At 37.7% G+C, this 23,396-nt stretch overlaps 1 protein-coding gene across 2 annotated transcripts; it reads left to right on the forward strand.

The window, feature by feature from the left end:
• The first annotated feature begins 11,173 nt into the window (after nucleotides 1-11,173).
• On the forward strand, nucleotides 11,174-18,055 carry LOC148619799 (uncharacterized). Of its 2 annotated transcripts, none has more exons than XM_088576954.1 (4): nucleotides 11,174-11,249; nucleotides 13,551-13,726; nucleotides 16,173-16,379; nucleotides 16,717-18,055. In XM_088576954.1, exons 2-4 carry the CDS (start codon nucleotides 13,591-13,593, stop codon nucleotides 17,697-17,699), a joined length of 1,326 nt encoding a protein of 441 aa, XP_088433080.1. In that variant the 5' UTR covers nucleotides 11,174-11,249; nucleotides 13,551-13,590; the 3' UTR covers nucleotides 17,700-18,055. The 2 variants fall into 2 exon arrangements, with proteins under 2 accessions (XP_088433080.1, XP_088433081.1); XM_088576955.1 differs by lacking the exon at nucleotides 11,174-11,249 and adding an exon at nucleotides 11,704-11,946.
• The last annotated feature ends 5,341 nt before the right edge of the window (nucleotides 18,056-23,396 follow it).

Below are 23,396 nucleotides of genomic sequence, written 5' to 3' on the forward strand. Positions count from 1 at the left end.
GTTGTCACTCTTAAAATGTATTAATATTTTCAAATACTAAGCGTTCACTCCACTTTTTTTATTATATACATGGCAGAAACACAGTACATGCAATTTTAATACCATCAACACCAAGGAATATACAATACAAGACTTGTATTTTAAATCCCTATTCTCCGAACATAAACTTAACAGTTCTCAAATAAACACAGCGTATTAGCTCAAAATAAATAAACGGTAGCTGCCAGTCAGGAAAAGAAAGATAACTCTATCCTTTTGTTTGCAACATAAAGATGCATGCTTTAAAATTGGGAAGAATGTACAACATATTTTCTATGGATATTAGAAACATTCAAAGGGATAATTTCAGAAAAATATATAGCCCCATGTGAGGTAATATGGAATTGGAACGTTTGACGTGTGTGAAATTAATGTTGGGAACCCTCCCTACCAACAATTAACCAAAATCAGGCTTATATATATTTCATACTGAGGTATTGACTTTTGATTGTTTTGTTTGTTTGTTGGGGTTTAACGTCCGAGCAGCAATATTTCAGCTATATTCAGACGATGAACATGAAATTGATGATAAAATGAACATGCAATGATGATGAAATGAAAAAGGGATGGTACACAAGCACAATAGGGTCGACAAATTTTGATTGCCACTGGAAATTGTTTGTTGTTCTTTGTTGGGGTTTAACGTCCGAACAGCAATATTTCAGCTATATTCAGACGAAGAACATGAAATGAAGAAGGGATGGGACACAAGGACAAAGGGGTCGACAAATTTTGATTGCCATTGGAAATAGGGAGAGGTGGGTAGGGTCGGGCAATTTAGCCTCTTGTGGCGGAGCCCTATGGTTCCTACTCCGGAAGAATACCACAGTAGGGTTTTTTAACGTGCGAGGAACGTGGCATCTTTCCCAACACGTTGCACCACTATGGTTTGCGGTCAGGTTTTCCGTATTATAGCCTGACAACGCCAACATGTAACACGCCAGGGGTACCCCATTCCACCACCTGGGGCACACATTCCAGTTGCTCTGTGGGCAGATCGCCCTAACCCCCCGGCTAGGGTTCTGAGCGCTATTAAGTCGCCTTTTACGAAAAGCTTAGTGCTGCTGCAGGCCTTTTCTTTTAACACCCGGACCTGCACGGGGCACATCTAGATAGATGTATCCTAGTATGATGTAGAGTAGGCACAAGTTGTATGTATATGTAGCAAAATAGAATGTTTTGATATGTGTCCATTTATTTAAGTTGGGTTTGTATCAACTACATGTACATTTGAATAAACTTGGTATTGCATTTTGAACATATTATTTTAATTATATGTTTTAGATGTATTCCAGTATGTAAATTTGACATGGTTGGCAGTGTCAGTTGCAATGTTTGTGACAATTTCTGTAACTGTGGTGTTCAGGGTATACGGATGGCAAATTCAGGGTAATTTTCTGTCACTTTTTTCAAATCCAAATGGGATAAAATTGCTACAGTCTGCAGATTTTGTAAGGATTGTTATAGCTGTCTTCATTGACGAGTATCATGTTTTTGAAAAATGGTGAGAAAACCAAAGTTTTAAAGTGTTCGATGTTTGGAAGAATCTACATTTTCATCGTATTGAAAGTGTACTTTATTGAGTATTAATGGCACTATGTACATTGCAACACTCGATCAAGTGATACTTTTCATCTAGGTATGCTTTAATCTATAATTGTATATCATCTGAAAAGTATGGTTAAATGGAGACTATCAACGGACCCTCTATTTGTTTAGATTTCTTATTTCCTGTCTTCTTTTGGTATTCGTGCTTCCTATTTTGTAGTGATCTTAAAATTGAAATGGATATTCCTATTTCAAATTTTGTACTATATTGTGTCTAAAACTAGTTGTTGTTTCCATACTGAACTGGAAGTCCCTATGCATATGTGTGTGAAAAACTCAGTGTCCACACTTGCCCTAACTGTTACAGATTCGACCACTGTGGTCTTATCATGCTGTGCTCCATGAAGCTCTTTATTTAAATTAGGATCTGAAAATGACCACAGGAAAGCATTTCCTGGTTTTCTGAAGAGCTATATTGTATGAATGAAAGTATGATGATCTCTTTGATTTCCACACCCCAAAAGGTTTTGATTTATATTTTCAGCAATCAGCAATTCCTAGTCTTGAATGGAATTGTATGGATCTCTAAGAAATTGCTTTATTCACAATATTATGTAGGTATCATCAACATTTTTTCTTCAGTCACATTACTACAAGCTTATTACATTAAATCAGCAAAATTACTGAAAGACCAGTTTCCCTGATTTTTTTCTGAATGCTTTGAAATATTGAACTGATTTTTTTATGCATGTGTATATTGATGAATTACAGATCAGCTTGGACTTTTTTCCAGGTCCCTTTTTTATGGAATATTACCTCTTTAAATCAGAAAAAAATTCTTTGATCATTTTTGCTTTTCTAAATGACATGATGTTTGGTATGTAGGTTTATATTGCTCCCGTGCAGGTCCGGGTGTTAAAAGAATAGGCCTGCAGCAGAGCTAAGCTTGTAAAAAGCGACTAAATAGTGCTCAGAACCCTAGCCGGGGGGTAGGGCGCTCTGCCCACAGAGCAACTGGGATGTGTGCCCCAAGTCGTGGAATGGGGTACCCGTGGCGTGTACATGCTGGGGTTGTCAGGCTATAATACGGAAAACCTGACCGCAAACCATAGTGGTGCACCGTGTTGTGAAAGATGTGACGTTCCTCGCACGTTAAAGAACCCTACTGTGGTTTTCTCCCGGAGTAAGAACCATAGGGCTCCGCCACAGGAGTCTAAATTGCCCGACCCTACCCACCTCTCCCTATTTCCAGTGACAATCAAAATTTGTTGACCCCATTGTCCTTGTGTCCCATCCTTTTTTCATTTCATCATCATATCATGTTCATTTTATCATCAGTTACATTTTCATCGTCTGAATATAGCTGAAATATTTCTGCTCGGACGTTAAACCCCAATAAACAAACAAAATAGGTTTATATTGTTATAAGTTATACATATAGGTTGAATTCTGTTCTGGTGTATTTATTTATTTTTTTTTGTATGTAATAATGCCCATTGAAGTTCGAAAAATTGTACTGCAGGTGGAGGCATTTGTGTCGTCCAGACATCTAGTTCAGTGTCGACAAAATAAACATCCGAATTTATCTTGATATTGTCAACTCATTCTCATAGCTTAAATCAACTACCGTGAAAGTATTATTGTTCGTGGGGTGTCAATTTTAATGGTTTTGGTTCCCAACAAAAAGGACATTTTCCATTTGTATGTGATAATTCTCAAATCCACGAAATCAATGATTTACGAACTAATCATTTTGCACTGAACCATGAAAATTAGAAACCACAAATACAAGTACTTTAACAGTATTGTGTATGGTTGAATATTGTCCTATTGATCAGCACAGTTATTTGAATAGAGGATTAATGTGTGATGAAATATCAAATCACTACATCAACTTTGTTTAGTTTGGCACTATCTGCAGAATAAATGAAAAATACACAGCAAAAACAAGTAACTATTTTAGTATGTCTAGATAGAAATGGGTTTGAATTTGAATTATCTATGTCCAGCCATGCTGTGTATTATTCCAAAGTTCATAGGTTTGTCAGGAGTCAAAGAGGAAAAAGTCTGTATTTGTCAAAAGATGGTGTTGAACCTTACAATATAAGTGTAAGTTGTTCCATACTCCGTTAAAATCCCGACTTAAAAACATTATACATCGTTGTTTTTCCAAAAAGATGGTACACCTAGATACAAATATATAGTTCTTGGTAGAGATTCCTCATACTTTATAAGAAATAATTCCAAATCATCTTCCAAATATATAGAGGAAGATGTTTACAAAATGCTGGAATTTTTAATCGACAACATATTTGTCCAGCGTGGTGGACGTGTTTTTCAACAAACGGTCGGCATTCCAATGGGAACAAATTGTGCTCCTTTACTTCCTGACCTATTCCTTCACTCTTATGAGGCTCATTTTATAGCTGATCTGATCAGAAAGAAAGAATATCGTTTGGCTAGATCCTTTAATCTCAGTTTCCCCTATATAGATGACGTATTATCTTTAAACAATCCTAATTTCGTGGATTTGATACACATCGCATCTACCCAAAAAAACTTGAGATAAAGGATACTACAGACACTGTGAAGTCAGCCTCATATCTTGACCTACACTTAGAAATCGATGGTAAAGGAAAACTACTGACCAAACTTTACGACAAACGTGATGACTTTTCTTTCAGAATTGTCAACTTTCCTTTCATCTGTGGCAACATCCCTTCGGCTGCTGTGTATGGAGTGTTCATATCACAACTCATACGTTATGCCAGAGCTTGCCGAAACTACGCAGACGTTTTGTATCGCGCTAGAATTCTAACAAATAGGCTTCTGGAACAGGGTTATGTTACTACAAGATTGAAGTCATCACTACAGAAGTTTTATGGTCGTCATCATGAACTCGTGGATCGTTATGGTGTATCCATCAGCACCATGAAAACTGATTTATTCAACGGGTCATAGTTTTCCTTTCCTCGTTTGTCTACCCCAGACTTGACTTTTTATGAGCAACTCGGCGGGTGTTTCAACAAAAGCAGAGGACGCTTACCCTACCGGTGCACCTGGTCCTTGCTCCTAGTTTTTAGTGGAGTCCGAGTTGCTCATTTACTTTTGTTACTTTGTATGTATGACTTTAGTTACTTTATGTTATTTGTTATGTATGTCTGTTTTCCATGTCTGGTCTTTGTCCCTGGAATACATTCTTTTGATTACCGCTATAACCTTGGTTCCCTTGATTACTCTTCAAAAGCAGCTGTCCATTTTTCAAAAAAGAGAATGTGTGAAATCAATGGTAAGTTCTGAGAGAACAATGAGAGAATATATTGTGATGTTAAAACAATTGATTTCACACTTACATTTTTTTGTGAAAATGGCTGCAGGTTATTTTGTATGGCCTGTTACATGTAATTACATGCAATAAATACTGTTGTAGATACTTAATATAATTTGTAACCCACAGTTTTCTTTAACTTGCATAGTGTTTATACACTGTATTAATGTGCAGACAAATATATGACTATGATGCAGGTTAAGACCTATTTTCGGTTTTATAATTATAAATGTAGGGACATTTTTATCTTGTAGATGCCATATTGGGATTTTGTTTTTTAGAGACAACTTGAAAACACTGGGTTGTTGACCTTGGCCATTGGATTAAATGTTAAGTTTTTTGTTATGCTATAAAATCATGGAATATATTTTTTTAACATTCATATGGATTTCTTAATTTATTTTGTGGGATATTTTACCATATTTTCTGTAGAATGTAGTTACAGAAACCGAAAATGATGGATTACATCTCGTGACATTAGTGTACAGGGTCTATCCTCCCAGTTTTCAGTAGAGCAAGATTTCAAATGGTATAGCACTTTCGTCATCTGTGGATACATTGTCTTCATGCAATTACTTGATGTTTGTTTGTTTGTTTGTTGGGATTTAACGTCCGAGCAGCAATATCTCAGCTATATTCAGACAATGAACATGAAATGGATGATTCAATGAACATGAAATGAAAGAAAAAGGATGGGTCACAAGGATAATAAGGTCGACAAATTTTGATTGCCACTGGAAAAAGGGGGATGGGTAAGGTCGGGCAATTTAGCCTCCTGTGGCGGAGCGCAAAGGTTCCTACTCCTATCGAATACCACAGCAGGGTTCTTTAACGTGAGAGGAACGTGGCATTTTTCCCAACACGGCGCACCACTATGGTTTGCGGTCAGGTTTTCCGTATTATAGCCTGACAACCCCAGCATGTAACACGCCAGGGATACCCCATTCCACTACCTGGGGCACACATCCCAGTTGCTCTGTGGGCAGAGCGCCTAGCACCCGGCTAGGTTTCTGAGCACTATTTAGTCGCCTTGTACGACAAGCTTAGCGCTGCTGCAGGCCTATTCTTTTAACACTCGGACCTGCACGGGGCTTTTCGATTTAGAAAGAGCCTATGACACGACGTGGAAATATGGTATTTTAAAAGATATATTTGATATGGGGTTGAAAGGAAGACTTCCTCTGTTCTTGTCTAATTTTTTTGTCAGATCGTGCCCCGTGCAGGTCCGGGTGTCAGAAAAATAGGCCTGCAGCAGCGCTAAGCTTGTCGTAAAAGGCGGCCCCGTGCAGGTCCGGGTGTTAAAAGAATAGGCCTGCAGCAGCGCTAAGCTTGTCGTAAAAGGCGACAAAATAGTGCTCAGAAACCTAGCCGGGGGCTAGGCGCTCTGCCCACAGAGCAACTGGGATGTGTACCCCAGCTGGTGGAATGGGGTACCCCTGGCGTGTTACATGCTGGGGTTGTCAGGCTATAATACGGAAAACCTGACCGCAAACCATAGTGGTGCACCGTGTTGGGAAAGATGCCACGTTCCTCGCACGTTAAAGAACCCTGCTGTGGTATTCGATAGGAGTAGGAACCTTTGCGCTCCGCCACAGGAGGCTAAATTGCCCGACCTTACCCACCCCCCTTTTTCTAGTGGCAATCAAAATTTGTCGACCCTATTGTCCTTGTGACCCATCCTTTTTTTTTATCAGTTCATTTTCATTTTATCATCCATTTCATGTTCATCGTCTGAATATAGCTGAAATATTGCTGCTCGAACGTTAAACCCCAACAAACAAACAAAACAAACTTTCTGTTACTCTCTTCAGTATAAAAATTAATAGTTTAGCCCAAGTTTTGAAGGACAATATTGACGGTTCCTTGTATGTAGACGACTTTTTGATCTGCTACAGGGGACAAAATATGAATAATATTGAAAGGCAGTTACCAGTCTGCCTCAAAAGAATTGAGAAATGGGCTTTGGAGAATGGGTTTAAGTTTTCTACATCTAAAACTGTTGGTATGCACTTTTGTCGAAAGCGAAAGCTGCATCCGGACCCAGATCTTTTTCTTTATGGTAATAAAATCAAAATAGTGGAAGTAACAAAATTCCTTGGTTTACTTTTTGATAGTAAACTTTCTTTTCTTCCCCATATCAAATTACTTAAATCTAGGTATCTTAAGGCACTAGATATTTTATGTTTGTTTGTTGGGGTTTAACGTCCGAGCAGCAACATTTCAGCTATATTCAGACAATGAACATAAAATGGATGATACAATGAACATGAAATGAAAAAAAAGGATGGGTCACAAGGATAATAAGGTCGACAAATTTTGATTGCCACTGGAAAAAGGGGGATGGGTAAGGTCGGGCAATTTAGCCTCCTGTGGCGGAGCGCAAAGGTTCCTACTCCTATCGAATACCACAGCAGGGTTCTTTAACGTGAGAGGAACGTGGCATTTTTCCCAACACGGCGCACCACTATGGTTTGCGGTCAGGTTTTCCGTATTATAGCCTGACAACCCCAGCATGTAACACGCCAGGGGTACCCCATTCCACCACCTGGGGCACACATCCCAGTTGCTCTGTGGGCAGAGCGCCTAGCCCCCGGCTAGGTTTCTGAGCACTATGTAGTCGCCTTTTACGACAAGCTTAGCGCTGCTGCAGAACTATTCTTTTAACACCCGGACCTGCACGGGGCTCAATATGTAAGTAAACTTATGGCCTACCCAGATAGCCCTGACTAAGACTGTGTCATTAATCCTATTTATGTCGACATTTATCGAAAACATGAATGCAAAACCCCTCCTTTTGGAATTCGAATAAAACCTCATTTGGAAGCAATTGATCTGGAGACCAATGCAGTGACACGTGTTGTTACTTCAAAATGCCCTCCATGGGAGCTTCCACACCATTTTTTCATTTTTGATCTGCGTGAATATAAAAAGTCCGATACCAATCCTTTATTTTTACAACAACAATTTTCTGAAATTAAACCAAATCAGGCAGATTTTTCGATGGCTCGAAAGATGGCGATAGCGTTGCATGTGCTGCTGTCCATGGTGACGAAACTGTAACTGAACGGTTGCCGTTGAGCGCTTCCATATTCACAGCTGAAGCTCGAGACATCTTATTAGCACTTAAATTCATTACTCAATCTAATCTGTTATTTCGTCTGACTCTTTGAGCTGTCTTTTGGCAATTAAGAATCACAAACTGAACGACACTCTTATCTTACAAATTTTATATTTATTCATCGACTTCGGGAATTTGATAAAGAGATTGTTTTTCTCTGGTAACCCAGTCATGTGGGTATTCAGGGTTCCCAAGAAGGCATTAAATGAAATATTTAAGGACGTTAGTTTGCCATACACCGATTTTGAACCTTTAATAAGGAAATATATTTTAAATATGTGGCAGGACCGATGGGACGGTCTTGAACACAACAAACTCATTCCATAAAACCCGATCTAGGTATTCATCAATCCAAATCGGGCAATCGCAAAGAGAAAGAGATCATGACTAGATGTCGCATTGGCCATTTGTTTGTTGGTGATCCTAGACCGGAGTGTATCCCATGTGATTGCCCTTTCTCTATCAAACATGTTCTTCTAGATTGTGTGGATTTTGCCACCACCAGGCAAAATTATTTTGACTGCGCCAATATGTTTGATTTGTTCAAGACCGTTTCATCTAAAAACATTATCGATTTCTTGCGGGACATCTGTTTATTTAATAAGATCTAAATTTGATACCTTCCTTGATTTTTCCATGTTTTAAATGTTTTATCGAAGTGTTGTTTCTAAATGTATTTTATGTCTTAGGTTTACCTTTTGTGTACCTTTATACATGTAAATAGCTTTTCGTTTTAATTTCATTATTTTATGAAGAGACCTTGATCTTGCTTTTAATATTTTCATTTCATTAAATGTTCTTGCCGTGATATGGCCCTAGTCGCCGAAACGGCATTAAAACACAACAATCAATCAATCTAAGCCCCGTGCAGGTCTGGGTGTTAAAAGAATAGGCCTGCAGCAGCGCTAAGCTTGTCGTAAAAGGCGACTAAATAGTGCTCAGAAACCTAGCCGGGCGCTAGGTCCACAGAGCAACTGCGATGTGTGCCCCAGGTGGTGGAATGGGGTACACTTGGCGTGTTACATGCTAGGGTTGTCAGGCTATAATACGGAAAACCTGACCGCAAACCATAGTGGTGCACCGTGTTGGGAAAGATGCCACGTTCTTTGCACGTTAAAGGTCCCTACTGTGGTATTCTCCCGGAGTAGGAACCATAGGGCTCCGCCACAGGAGGCTAAATTGCCCGAACCTAACCACCTCTCCCTATTTCCAGTGGCAATGAAAGTTTGTCGACCCCATTGTCCTTAGCGCTGCTGCAGGCCTATTCGTTTGACACCCGGACCTGCACGGGGCCTAAGCTTGTCGTAAAAGGCGACTAAATAGTGCCCAGAAACCTAGTCGGGGGCTAGGCGCTCTGCCCAGAGCAACTGGTACGTGTGCCCCAGGTGGTGAAATGGGGGTACCCCTGGCATGTTTCATTCTGGGGTTGTCAGGCTATAATACGAAAAACCTGACCGCAAACCAATGTGGTGCACTGTGTTGGGAAAGATGTTACGTTCCTCGCACGTTAAAGAAACCTTTTGTGGTATTCGATAGGAGTAGGAACCTGTGCGCTCCGCCACAGGAGGCTTAATTGCCCGACCTTACCAATTTCTCCTTTTTTCTAGTGGCTTGTTTGTTTGTTGGGGTTTAACGTCCGAGCAGCAATATTTCAGCTTTATTCAAACAATGAACATAAAATGGATGATGTAATGAACATGAAATGAAAAAAAAGGATGGGTCACAAGGATAATGGGGTCGACAAATTTTGATTGCCACTGGAAGAAGGGGGGATGGGTAAGATCGGGCAATTTAGCCTCCTGTGGCGGAGCGCAAAGGTTCCTACTCCTATCGAATACGACGGCAGGGTTCTTTAACGTGCGACGAACGTGGCGTCTTTCCCAACACGGTGCCTCACTATGGTTTGCGGTCAGGTTTTCCGTATTATAGCCTGAAAACCCCAGCATGTAACACGCCAGGGGTAGCCCATTCCACCACCTGGGGCACACATCCCAGTTGCTCTGTGGGCAGAGCGCCTAGCCCCCGGCTAGGTTTCTGAGCACTATTTAGTCGCCTTATACGACAAGCTTAGCGCTACTGCAGGCCTATTCTTTTATCACCCGGACCTGCACCGGGGTTTTCTTATGGCAATCTGAAAAAGCTGAAATATTGCTGCTCGGACGTTAAACCCCAACAATCAATCAACCTATACAGACCTTACATAGACATCTACAAAGAACAAGATTTAAGCTGTCTTGGAAGGGTAATCAATGGAACCAAGGTTATAGCGGTAATCAAAAGAATGTAATCCAGGGACAAAGACCAGACATGGAAAACAGACACACACAACAAAGAACACAAAGCAACTAAAATCATATATACAGAATAACAAAAGTAAATGAGCAACTCAGACTCCACTAAAAACTTGGAGCATGGACCAGGTGCACCGGTAGGGTAAGCGTCCTCTGCTTTTCTAGAAACACCCGCCGAGTTGCTCATAAAAAGTCAAGTCCGGGGTAGACAAACGAGGAAAGGAGAACTATGACCCGTTGAATAAATCAGTTTTCAGTTTGGAATCAGGTCATTCGTATAACTGAAGTCATTTTATTGAAGTAAACAAGGAGTCGTAGGCAAAGGTCTTTTTTTTCATTGAATGAAATTGGACTATACTTTATAGGGTTTGGGTAAATATCTTCAAGTGAAATCCAATACAATTTTTAATACACAGCTAATCAATATATAGAAACATAAACAAATTAATACAGTTTTGGAACTTTGTTACTCTGGGGGGGGGAATGAAACGAGATGTCCATCAACAAATAAAAACCTAGTATAAATGAAGAAGACCCAGTCACTAAGCAGAATAGTTAACTAAGTATGAATATTTTTATTTATAGTAAGATACATAATACCGATGGTAGCATAAGAATTAGATTGGAAATATTGAATAACCAAAATGTGATGGAACGCCAGTATTGAACGATTATGAGAAGAAGATAGGTTACACAAAGTATAATATCATATTAATGTAGTTTTTCTTTAAATTATATCATATTACTGTACATGTATTGTCATCAGTTATTAAAACATTGGTGTTTTTTTCGAAATCAATTCGTTTAAATGTTAGTCTTGTCAATAGTTATATATCATTATAATAGAATAATAACCCCCCAAAAAATGACTGTATTATACCGGTTCAAAGTAAAGCAGGATAGTGAAGTTTAAGAGTCAAAAAACGTAAGTTGTATTTAAGATTTATATATATATATCAAACAAATAAATAAATAAATTAAAATTTTATATCATATCACTGTACATGTGTTGTCATCAGTTATTAAAACATTAGTTTTTTTCGAAATCAATTCGTTTAAATGTTATGTCTTGTCAATAGTTATATATCATTATAATATAATAATACCCCCCCCCCAAAAAAAAAAAAAAATGACTGTATTATACCGGTTCAAAAAAAAACCAGGATAGTGAAGATTAAGAGTCAAAAAACGTAAGTTGTATTTAAGATTTATAAAAAAAAAAATAATAAAAAATAAAAAATAAGCTTAGCGCTGCTGCAGGCCTATTCTTTTGACATCCGGACCTGCACGGGGCAGAAATTACCCCTGTTCCTCATAGTGCTGTGAAAAATGTTCTCATCTCATTTTAAAAATTTAAACAGTTTCTGAAAGGAAAAACATTTCTGTACACTTTATAGGTGCATTTTGCTTCTTGTGATGTGAAGCCTAATCTCCATAATGATTTCTAAATATACCCCTATCTTGTGAAAACACTGGGATTTCCCATGCTATTTATAGACACTTCACTTCCGGTGACCAGTACTGCACTGCAAGTCTGCTAACCCCACACGCCATTCTGAGGATTGTGAGCTGACATATGTAGAATCATGCGGATATACAGTCCTCTGCAGGTTAAAGTTAAGGTAAAGTCCAGAGCAGCCATTGAATATTGTGAAAATAGCATAGAAGCCTATGGGAATTGGAATTAGTGGTTTTTAGCCTACAGACCTTACCTACAAATCTACAAAGAACAAGATTTAAGCTATCTGGGAATCAGGCCATTCGTATAATTGAAGTCTTTTATTGAAATAAACAAGGAGTCGTAGGAAAAGAGCTTTTTCTTTGAATGAAATTGGAATATATAGGTTTTGTGTAAATATCTTCAATTGAAATCCAATACAATTTTTAATGCAGTTAAACAATATATAGAAACACAAACAGGTTAATACAGTTTTGGAACTTTGTTACTCTGGGGGGGGGGGGAATGAAACGAGATGTCCATCAACAAATAAAAACCTGGTAGAAATGAACAAGACCCAGTCACTTAGCAGAATAGTCAACAAAGTATGAATGATGTATTTTTATTTATAGTGAGATACATAATATCGATGGTAACATAAGAATAAAATGGGAAATATTGAATAACCAAAATGTGATGGAACGCCAATATTTAACGATTATGAGAAGCAGATTGGTTACACAAAATATAATGCATGATTGTAGTTTTTCTTTATATTATATCATATTACTGTACATGTATTGTCATCAGCAATTAAATTTAGTCGCCCTTTACGACAAGCTTAGCGATGCTGCAGGCCTATTCTTTTGACACCCGGACCTGTACGGGGCTCCAGCATTATGAAAACATCTTCGGTATATTAGGAAGATGATTTGTAATCTTTTTATTTCATACCCCCGTGCCGGTCCGGGTGATAAAAGAATAGGCCTGCAGCAGCGCTAAGCTTGTCGTACAAGGCGACTAAATAGTGCTCAGACACCTAGCCGGGAGCTAGGCGCTCTGCCCACAGAGCAACTGGGATGTGTGCCCCAGGTGGTGGAATGGGGTACCCCTGGCATGTTACATGCTAGGGTTGTCAGGCTATAATACGGAAAACCTGACCGCAAACCAGTGGTGCACCGTGTTGGGAAAGATGCCACGTTCCTCGCACGTTAAAGAACCCTGCCGTGGTATTCGATAGGAGTAGGAACCTTTGCGCTCCGCCACAGGAGGCTAAATTGCCCGATCTTACCCATCCCCCTTTTTCCAGTGGCAATCAAAATTTGTCGACCCTATTATCCTTGTGACCCTTCCTTTTTTTTGGTAATGTAACTGAAGCAAAAAATGTTGATAATACCTAATAGTTTGATAATAGTTTTCCGTCTTATAGCCTGACAACCCCAGCATGTAACACGCCAGGGGTACCCCATTCCACCACCTGGGGCACACATCCCAGTTGCTCTGTGGGCAGAGCGCCTAGCCCCCGGCTAGGGTTCTGAGCACTATTTAGTCGCCTTACACGACAAGCTGAGCGCTGCTGCAGGCCTATTCTTATAACACCCGGACGTTAAACCCCAACAAACAAACAAACTTTTTATTTCATAAGTTATGAGGAATCTCTACCGAGTACTATGTATCTAGGTGTACTCTGTATCGTCAGGTTGTGAAGTCTACAAGACCCGAGTTTTTTCAAAGATACTTTTAAAAATGGAATAGAATACAAAAAAAAGACCTTGTTTTTTTCTACAGCGGCAACTGCAGTAAGATAACCTTCCAATTCAACAGAAACATGGGATATCCGAATCTTGGTAGATGTCTGTCTTTTACTGCAGGAAGTCTTGGAATGATGATATCAGGGGGTGTTTTTGCAGTACCTGTGTACATAAATGCCATAAAGTTAAAGTTTAACTACGAGCAGTGGATAGGTATTGATGTTACTAAATGCTATGTACCGCTTTCAATACACACAAACTCTTGCCAGTATTATATGAAGAGACTTCAGATTAAGAAATACTTTTTCCATCATCAATAAAAACGTGAATAAAAGAGAATGTAAATCTATTTTACTAAGATTTCATTTGATATCTACAAAAAAATTATAATACTAACACTAACGGTCCTGATGCTAAATAGGGGGTAGGTCGGGTGTTTAACCGAACTTTGCCTTTATTTTCTTACAGCCTTTAAGAGATGCAAAATATTTTGAAAAATAAATCAAGCTTTGTATATCGATGAAGGTTGGCTTCAAGATATTCGACTAAGAATTTTTTTGTCTTTGCTTTGGCACGCGGTGGTATAATAAAAGACACTCACTAGATCCCATTCACAGTTGAAAATTTAAACTACGTTGCGTTCAAATATGAAAAGAAAACAAAATTATGCGCCCCACTCACGTATGAAGATGAGAGTTATATTCCTTAACAAAACAATTAACATTAAATTAAAAAAAAACATGAACAATTATGTAGCACTCAAGCTAAGAATCATGCAAAATGTGATACATGGTTGGAAAGCCTACGTATTCTTATTTTTGATATTTTGTTTAAAATGCTTTAGTAAACAGAAATTAACATCTGCTTTTTCATATAACCCATACTCATAGGGGATAAAAATTGTATAGAATGCACTGTAGAATTCAATATTAAGGGAGATAACTCTGTAAATGACACTCAAATACTATAGAATCTATTTGATTTTCAATGTTGATTATCTCCTAAGAGCAGGCAGATTTGAATGAATAATTACACATTTCATAATATAGACCCATAAATTAACTTAATTACAAAAATAAAAAAGTATGTAGCCTTTTTTGGGGTGTATCGCATTTTTCAGATTTTGCATGATTCTTACAAAGACAGCTACTTATTTACAATTCAGTACTTAGGAAGCAACTATTGAATCTTCGGGGCTGTAAGAGTGGGTTTGATTCGTCTGGAATTTGTTTTCTTAAAATCCATAGCCTTTCCCCTTCACAGAATCAAATGATTGTTACCAAAAGAAACTAAATTAACCTTTAGTTCAAAATTAAATTAAAAGATAAAATAGTACACAAGGAAAACATCGTGGTGTATATTCTACTGTGAGTACAAATATTTGTAATAGAATATTACACAAGTTAAGGCATCACAATTTCCAAAAAACATTTTAAACATCGAGGTTCATTCCATGTATTGTAGATTGTAGAATACCTCGGCACATGATTAGGCCTCTTTATGATTCGTTTCCTTACAATTATTTTTTGTATACTATTTTTTTTTAATTTAAATCTTCCAATGAGTTTGGTTGTTGTGTAGTTGATGAGAGATTATTCCTTCAAATATTATACAGCACACCTAGTTTTGTCTAAAATACGATAATTTTGTAATTATCTTTAAACATTTAAGACTTAAAACTTGATTTTAAATTATCACATGGTTCTCTTGGTTTTCTTTCAGTATGTATTTTAGTAAATGATGATTGCTTTTTTTAAAAAGAATTTTTTGTCTTTCATTAAAAAAAATTGTCATATTAACTACATTATTTAATTGCAGTAGATGTACTTTTGAAGCTCGCTTAAGTCTCTAAATTTTCATAATTTCAACGTAACAAAATTAGTAGGATAAATCTTAAAAGTGTTCCGATTTTGACACTTAATTAAGTGATGTCTATTTCTAATACATGCAAGTAAATCTTTTGAGAATGATTGACAAACCATTGTTGCTATCATTTTAGAATGCCATAATAAAACTAGTATCGAGAACAACCTGAAGAGAAAAGGCTAAATTAATGTTGTTTGTACCAAAATTTACTTTCAGTTACGTCTTTATTGACAAAATATTTCAATTTGATAAAATTAAAATACAAGTGTCTTGTATGTATTTATTTTCCTACAAAGAGTTCTTAATTTTGTTTTTGGTCATACTTGTAAAGGAATACATCATTCGAGATTTCTTTTAGATACGGTTAGTACATAATCACTCTTTATACCGGATTCACGGCATAACCTGTATTTTAGTTGTTTAGTTACTGAATAACATTGTGTAACTAACTGATGTTTGTTGCCATAGAAACGAAGTATCGTATAAACTTCTAAAATAAAACAATTTTGTATCAAAAGATGCAACACAGAATGTACTTGCGAGTTAGTAACAATACGTTTCATTTGATTAAGCATGGTTATATTACACGTCAATTATTAATTAAAAAAAATCAAACATTAAATTTCCTTACAAAAATTAAATAACAAGCAAACTATCAATTCACTTATTTATCTTAACGCATATGACATCTTTACTGTATTTGAAGAGGTTACAAGCATTGTGAAAAAAGTATCAAATGCAGAAAATTTCACTAAAATACAAAATTAATTGAACACAACATTATTTATTCCAGTGGAGCTTATAGTAGCTTTGTTCAGCTTTGGCATTTTTTTCCAAATGCCTGCAGGCATTCTCTGTGAAAGATTTGGTCCTTCGTGGACATCGTTCGTTGGATTTTTATTTGCTGGAACGGGTTATATGATGCAGTTGTCTACAACATTTTACGTAGAATTTTATTCTAACAAAGGAGAATTGCAAGCCGTTTTCCATTTCCTGATAGGTACGTACTTGAGTTGAATAAAATGCGTGCTTTTTACAGTGAAGTAATTATTCTCAAATAAAATGAGTTTTAATCAACATATTCTTATCCATCTATTCACATCAAAGTTAAGCACAAGAATAAATTAAGGTTTATATGATTTTAATGAACCTAGATTAATGTTAGTATAATTTTATATAAAGCTCCCTCCCACCCTTTACTGCAAAAAAGTTATAACTCCGAATAAATAGAATCATATGTCAAGGAAAGAAATGCAAAAAAAAAACAACAAAGAAATTAATCCAATGTAATGTATTCTGAGTTATTATCTACATGATTCATGTTTTTTATTTTCAAGGACTTGGTTATGGGTGTTTATTCATATCAAGTATAATGACTAACATCGACAACTTTGCACCACAACACCGTGGAAAAGCAGTGTCATTTATGTATACGGCTTTCAATATAGGAACCATTCTTACTTCTTGGATATATGGTGCAGCGTTTGTTAATGGTCATATAAATGACGAGGAAAATCAGGATTTAAAGGGATTTTATATAAGTACCACTGTAGTCGTTTTGGTTATTAGTATTATGTGCATAATATTTCTCAGGTCATTTCCTGTTGACTCTGAGTTGATCGGTTTAGTAGATAATGACTCCCTACCAAACACTATGTGGGAACATTGTATAGAAGATGTTACAGGTTGTCAATTATTTAAATTACTCGATTTCGAATTCCTTTTGTGGGGATCTATACTATCTGTATGTGTACAACTAGTATTTATAAACAACGTCGGAACTATCCTGAAATCCTTTCGCATGGAGGAATACTCGATAATATTTGTGACTGCTACATCTATTTCTCAAATGGTATCAAAACTGTTCACAGGATTCTTAACCGATGTATTGATTCAACGTGTTCCCCGAATAACAGTCATACTAGTATCAACTTTGATTCAAACGGTTTTTGCGATACTTTGTATATTTTTCTCTGACATCTTTACAATACTTATGTTAACTAACATTGTATTAGGTATGAGTGATGCTACTCTGTGGTGCATTGGTGCAGTTGCAATTCGCGAGTACTACGGTATAAAATATTTTGGCAGAAACGTAGGAATGTTTTCAACGATAACTGCTACAAGTGCTATAGGTATGCAAGTAATTTTTGGATGGATGTATCAATTAGAAATACCGAATGAAAATGAGAAAAACTGTTTTGGTGAAGAGTGTTACAAATTGACCTTTGTGCTACATTCAGTGATGTCTTTTCTGTCGGTATTGTTATTCATAGGCGTTTATCGAAACCACTGTAAAAAAAATGAGCATAAAGGTTAAAACTGTTTTAAATATTTATATGGAAATGTGGGAAAGTAATAATTTTTTGAAAAAAAAAAACAACTTGCAATAACGTAAAAAACATTTACACTGTTAACACTATATCTAGTCATTCAGCTCTCCATGCAGCACTTGAATGTGGTTAATGGTAACGTTTATTGTCAATTCAATTTTTGTTTTCAAGGTATGAAGTATTTTCATTTCCAATATGAAAACTTTTCATTAAAAAAAATAAAAATGGGAACTCCATGTTTGTTTATATATGTAATTTAAATACTTTGTTTTATGTTCTAATTTTATTGTGTTATTTATTTGGTTAAAAATTGACGTCTTTGAATTAAATAAATATATGGAATAAATACAATGTACTGACATGGTTTGTCTTTTTTTAAAATATGAAACAGCCATCATTGTTGGGTATATGTAAAACAAAAAGAACTCTTGCGTGGTATTATAATGAGAAAAATCAACTCATTTACAATCTGTATGCAACTTACTTAATTATTCCTTATTACAGCCCCGTGCGGGTCCGGGTGTCAAAAGAATAGGCCTACAGCAGCGATAACTTTGTCGTAAAGTGGGACTAAATAGTGCACAGAACCCTAGTACTCGCTGTGCCCGCAGAGCAACTGGGTTGTGTGCCTCAGGTGGTGGAATGGGGCACACCTGGCGTGTTGCATGCTGGGTTGTCAGGCGACAATACGGAAAATCTGACCGCAAACCATAGTGGTGCACCGTGTTGGGAAAGATGCTATGTTTCTCGCACGTTGAAGAACTCTCCTGTGGTATTCGATAGGAGTAGGAACCTTTGCGCTCCGCCACAGGAGGCTAAATTGCCCGACCTTACCCATCACCCCCTTTTTCCAGTGGCAATCAAAATTTGTCGACCCTATTATCCTTGTGACCCATCCTTTCTTTTTTTCATTTCATGTTCATTTTATGTGAAACATAAACACATCAGCCACATGAGCCTTACCCAGTTGACATATAAGCTACTTGAACAGTGCTATGATTTGATATCAAAAACAGTCCCTGTCCTTTATAGATATCATCTGGCCCCGTGCAGGTCCGGGTGTCAAACGAATAGGCCTGCAGGAGCGCTAAGCTTGTCGTACAAGGCGACTAAATAGTGCTCAGAACCCAAGCCGAGGGCGCTCTGTCCACAGAGCAACTGGGATGAGTACCCCTGGTATGTTACATGCTGGGGTTGTCAGGCTATAATACAGAAAACCTGACCGCAAACCATAGTGGTGCACCGTTTTGGTAAAGATGCCATGTTCCTCGTACGTTAAAGAACCCTACTGTGGTATAGGAGTAGGAACCATAGGTCTCCGCCACAGGAGGCTAAATTGCCCGACCCTACCCATCTCTCCCTATTTCCAGTGGCAATCGAAATTTGTCGATCCCATTATCCTTGTGTCCCCTCTTTTTTTTCATTTCATTATCCACTTCATGTTCATCGCCTGAATATAGTTGAAATATTCCTGCTCGGGCGTTAAACCCCAACAAACAAAGATATCATCTGTATATTGTTTTCAGACAAAGGTTTCAATGTGATTATCTCTATTTAGGTTGCAAACCACTGTCACTTTCAATAATTTCTTCAAAGTTTAAAGTTATATGGAGCGTTTTTTTCTGATAACCTGAAGAAGACTAAATTTCACCGGAGTGCTGCATGTATTCATGAATTTAGCTCTAAACATATCGTGTGAAGTTTACTATCTTGCAATGAGCTTAAGGAAATGAACATTAATTGCAATCCAACATTTTATACTTAATGAGGCCATCAATTCATCAACGAGAGATATATATATTGGATTTTCATGAACTTTCATATCACGATCTTCCACCGAAATATTTTGGTTCCTACATGAAAAGCTTGGACTGGTTTCAAGATGTCATCGGAGGGTCAACATAGCCACACTATCGTTGAGGCAAGGTTGTAAGGTTCTGAGCACTATTTAGTTGCCTTATACGACAAGCTTAGCGCTGCTGCAGGCCTATTCTTTTGACACCCGGACCTGCACGGGGGCCTCTGATAATAAACATTGGATGTAAAACGTTTTGCAGACAAAAACAATGTTGTTTTGGGTTTTGTCTGCTGGTACGACAACATACTTTTTAAGTATAGTAGACAATGTTTTTGCTTCATCGGGGTCTTTGAAAACTGATTTAACCTTGGCACTCATTGACCTACTTAAAACTTTCGTTTTAAAATTAAAGACCTCACGGCCATTAACCACTCTGGCAGAGAACCAATGTCTTATTCTCGTTTTATCCATTTTCTTGTAAAGTCCCCGACGGCATCCAGAGGAACTTTTAAAGTTATAATTCCAATTTATGGAGCGTGGTTCACGGTACTTGGGATATTACGCAAAGATTCGTTTTCGATGATGGTTAAATCTCCCGTAACGACGTGACCAGAAGGACCATACTTGAATGGAGAGCTTTTGCAAGAACAGTCAGGTGGTTTAGCATTGAAGTCCTCAATCTCGAGGTTCTGCAATAGCCTTCTATAATTGAAAATGTTACATGCAATGGGTGAATTATAGGAATATGAAATAATTGGTATGGATTTGTCTTTGCAATACAGGGGAATTATATTCACATATGATTAAGCAGTCAATGAGGCCTTGTTTAATTTTGATTTTGAATCAGTTTGTTTGTTTGTTGGGGTTTAACGTCCGAGCAGCAATATTTCAGCTATATTTTGAATCAGTAACCGTATGAAAAAAATATGTGGATACACCGTTGCTGGGACAAAACAAACGAAAATCCTTGATTTCGATTGTTTTCAGTCTAAATCATGGTATATCGACTGAGTGTACAAGCTATCTAATTCGCGAAATTCTTTCGTTGACGATACAAGCAATAGTAAATTGATCAAGCTGACTGGAAGCAATAACCATCACGAAAACACAAACTGGAGCATAGCCACCTTTTATTATTTCATGTACATAAACTTTATTTTATCTCCATTTTTTTTTTTGTTCGTATAAAGGTGTGTATATACAAACAAGTTTTTATGACCTCTTATTGGATAGTTAATTGCAGGTCTTAAATGGAAACAGTAGGTTCATGAACATCTATATAACTCTTTTTTTATATCAAGAGAAATTTACATTATTTTGCTGTAAGAGGAAGTTGTAGTGGTAATTAAACGAATGCAATCCAGGTACAAAGACCAGACAAGGAAAACAAACATACACAACAAAGGACATAAAGTAACGAACCTCGTACATACAAAGTAACAGAAGCAAATGAGCAACTCAGACTCCAGTAAATATTGGGAGCATATACCAGGTGCACCGGTAGGGTAAGCGGCCTCTGCTTCTCCAGAAACACCCGCCGAGTTGCTTATAAAACATGTAGATAACTCATTTTTGTTATGAAAAGAAATTTACATTATTTTGCTGTAACTATGGTAAATATACACGATATTGAAATCGGTCGGATATACTAATTTCACAGTTGGGTTTTAGAAAAACAAGATCTGCCCTTCCAGCTGACGTAAAATATAAAGAAAAATAGTATATTTGTATAAATATATCCCTTTTTTGCGTAAAATTGTTAAAATGATCAACATCAAGAAAATTCCTACTTTTGTTTAACTGGTTTCCAATTGTTGTCAGTCTATATTTGGCTGATGTGTTCGGTCTACAACAAATGTAGCCATAATTCATTATTGATCGTTTTATTTCCTTGTGTTTGACAAAATTAGTTTCACAAAGATATGTCACATGTTTAATCGACCAATTTATTTCATGCATAAAGTGGTAACATAATTTTTTTTATTATTCAAAACATTCTGTTCCAACAAATTCAAAGTAAAAGTCCAAAATAGACATCCCATTAACGGCAATAAAGGTGAGCTGAGACAGCATTAAAGGTAAGACGTATTACGGCATTAAAGGTAAAACGTTATTAATTTCATTATGAAAACTGGTGCAAAGGATTTCTTAACTTGTTCTCTTGACCTGCTATAACGCAAGATCTAATTTTTTCTAACAACTTACTATATATTTTATTCTACCTTTAAATTGGAATGTTGGCGAACAAAGTTAAATTTTACAATACAAATGTTTGTTTTGTTACAACAAAACTATACCAAGATGAATTTTAATCATTCTTAGACATTTAAATTTATTTAAAATATCTTACTCTCCCCTGCTTTATGGGAGGATCTACAAAGCAAGCACGCAATATACTTATTCTTTTATTATTATAGCCGAACCACTATCTGCAACCCTTCATACACCACTGATTAATATTAAAAGAATAGGTCTGCAGCAGCGTTAAGCTTGTCGTATAAGGCGACTAAATAGTGCCCAGAAACCTAGCCGGGGGTTAGGGCGCTCTACCCATAGAGCAACTGGGTTGTGTGCCCCAAGTGGTGGAATGGGGTACCCCTGGTATGTTATATGCTGGGATTGTCAGTCTATAATACGGAAAACCTGACCGCAAACCATAGTGGTGCGCCGGGTTGGGAAAGATGTAGGGCTCCGTTACAGGGGGCTAAATTGCCCGACCCTACCCACCTGTCCCTATTTCTAGTGGCAATGGCGATCTGTCGACCCTATTATCCTTGTGTCCCATCCCTTTTTCATCATCATTTCATGTTCATCGTCTGAATATAGCTGAAATATTCCTGCTCGGACGTTAAACCCCAACAAACAAAACTATATAGATACATAGCATGCACGGCGAGGATCAACATAAAATGTTAATACAATGATGCATTCATATATATAATGAAGTCTAAACTAGACCCCAACTCTAGAATCGATGCAAGGTTGCAAATTTGGTTGCTTCCTCAGCGGGATTTAAACCCCTTCACTTCTCTGATATTTATGGCGTATGGCGCCCCGTGCAGGTCCGGGTGTCAAAAGAATAGGCCTGTAGCAGCGCTAAGCTTGTAAAAAGCGATTAAATAGTGCTCAGGAACCTAGCCACGGGCTAGGTGCTCTGTCCACAGAGCAAGTGGGATGGGTACCCCTGGCGTGTTACATGCTGGGTTTGTCAGGCTATAATACGGAAAACCTGACCGCAAACCATGGTGGTGCATCGTGTTGGAAAAGATGTCACGTTCGTCGCACGTTACGGAACCCTGCTGTGGTATTCGATAGGAGTGGGAACCTTTTTTTTCATTTCATGTTCATTTTGATCATCCATTTTCATGTTCATCGTCTGAATATAGCTTTGTTTGTTTGTTGGGGTTTAACGTCCGAGCAGCAATATTTCAGCTATATCCAGACAATGAACACGAAACGGATGACAAAACGAACACGAAATGAAAAAAAAAAGGATGGGTCACAAGGACAATAGGGTCGACAAATTTTGATTGCCACTGGAAAAAGGGGGATGGGTAAGGTCGGGCAATTTAGCCTCCTGTGGCGGAGCGCAAAGGTTCCTACTCCTATCGAATACCACAGCAGGGTTCTTTTACGTGCGAGGAACGTGGCATTTTTTCCAACACGGTGCACCACTATGGTTTGCGGTCAGGTTTTCCGTATTATAGCCTGACAACCCCAGCATGTAACACGCCAGGGGTACCCCATTCCACCTCCTGGGGCACACATCCCAGTTGCTCTGTGGGCAGAGCGTCTAGCCCCCGGCTAGGTTTCTGAGCACTATTTAGTCGCCTTTTACGACAAGCTTAGCGCTGCTGCAGACCTATTCTTTTAACACCCGGATCTG

Source organism: Perna viridis, chromosome 4 (assembly GCF_037379345.1).
Source record: "Perna viridis isolate PV_CMFRI_1.1 ecotype Kerala chromosome 4, ASM3737934v1, whole genome shotgun sequence".
In the NCBI taxonomy this organism is placed as follows: domain Eukaryota; kingdom Metazoa; phylum Mollusca; class Bivalvia; order Mytilida; family Mytilidae; genus Perna; species Perna viridis.

Excerpts from the sequence above, each read along its gene's own strand:
- LOC148619799 (XM_088576954.1), top strand. The coding sequence starts at position 13,591 with ATGGGATATCCGAATCTTGGTAGATGTCTGTCTTTTACTGCAGGAAGT. Across the intron at positions 13,727-16,172 it reads TAACTACGAGCAGTGGATAG|TGGAGCTTATAGTAGCTTTG; the intron begins GTATTGATGTTA and ends TATTTATTCCAG. Across the intron at positions 16,380-16,716 it reads CGTTTTCCATTTCCTGATAG|GACTTGGTTATGGGTGTTTA; the intron begins GTACGTACTTGA and ends TTTATTTTCAAG.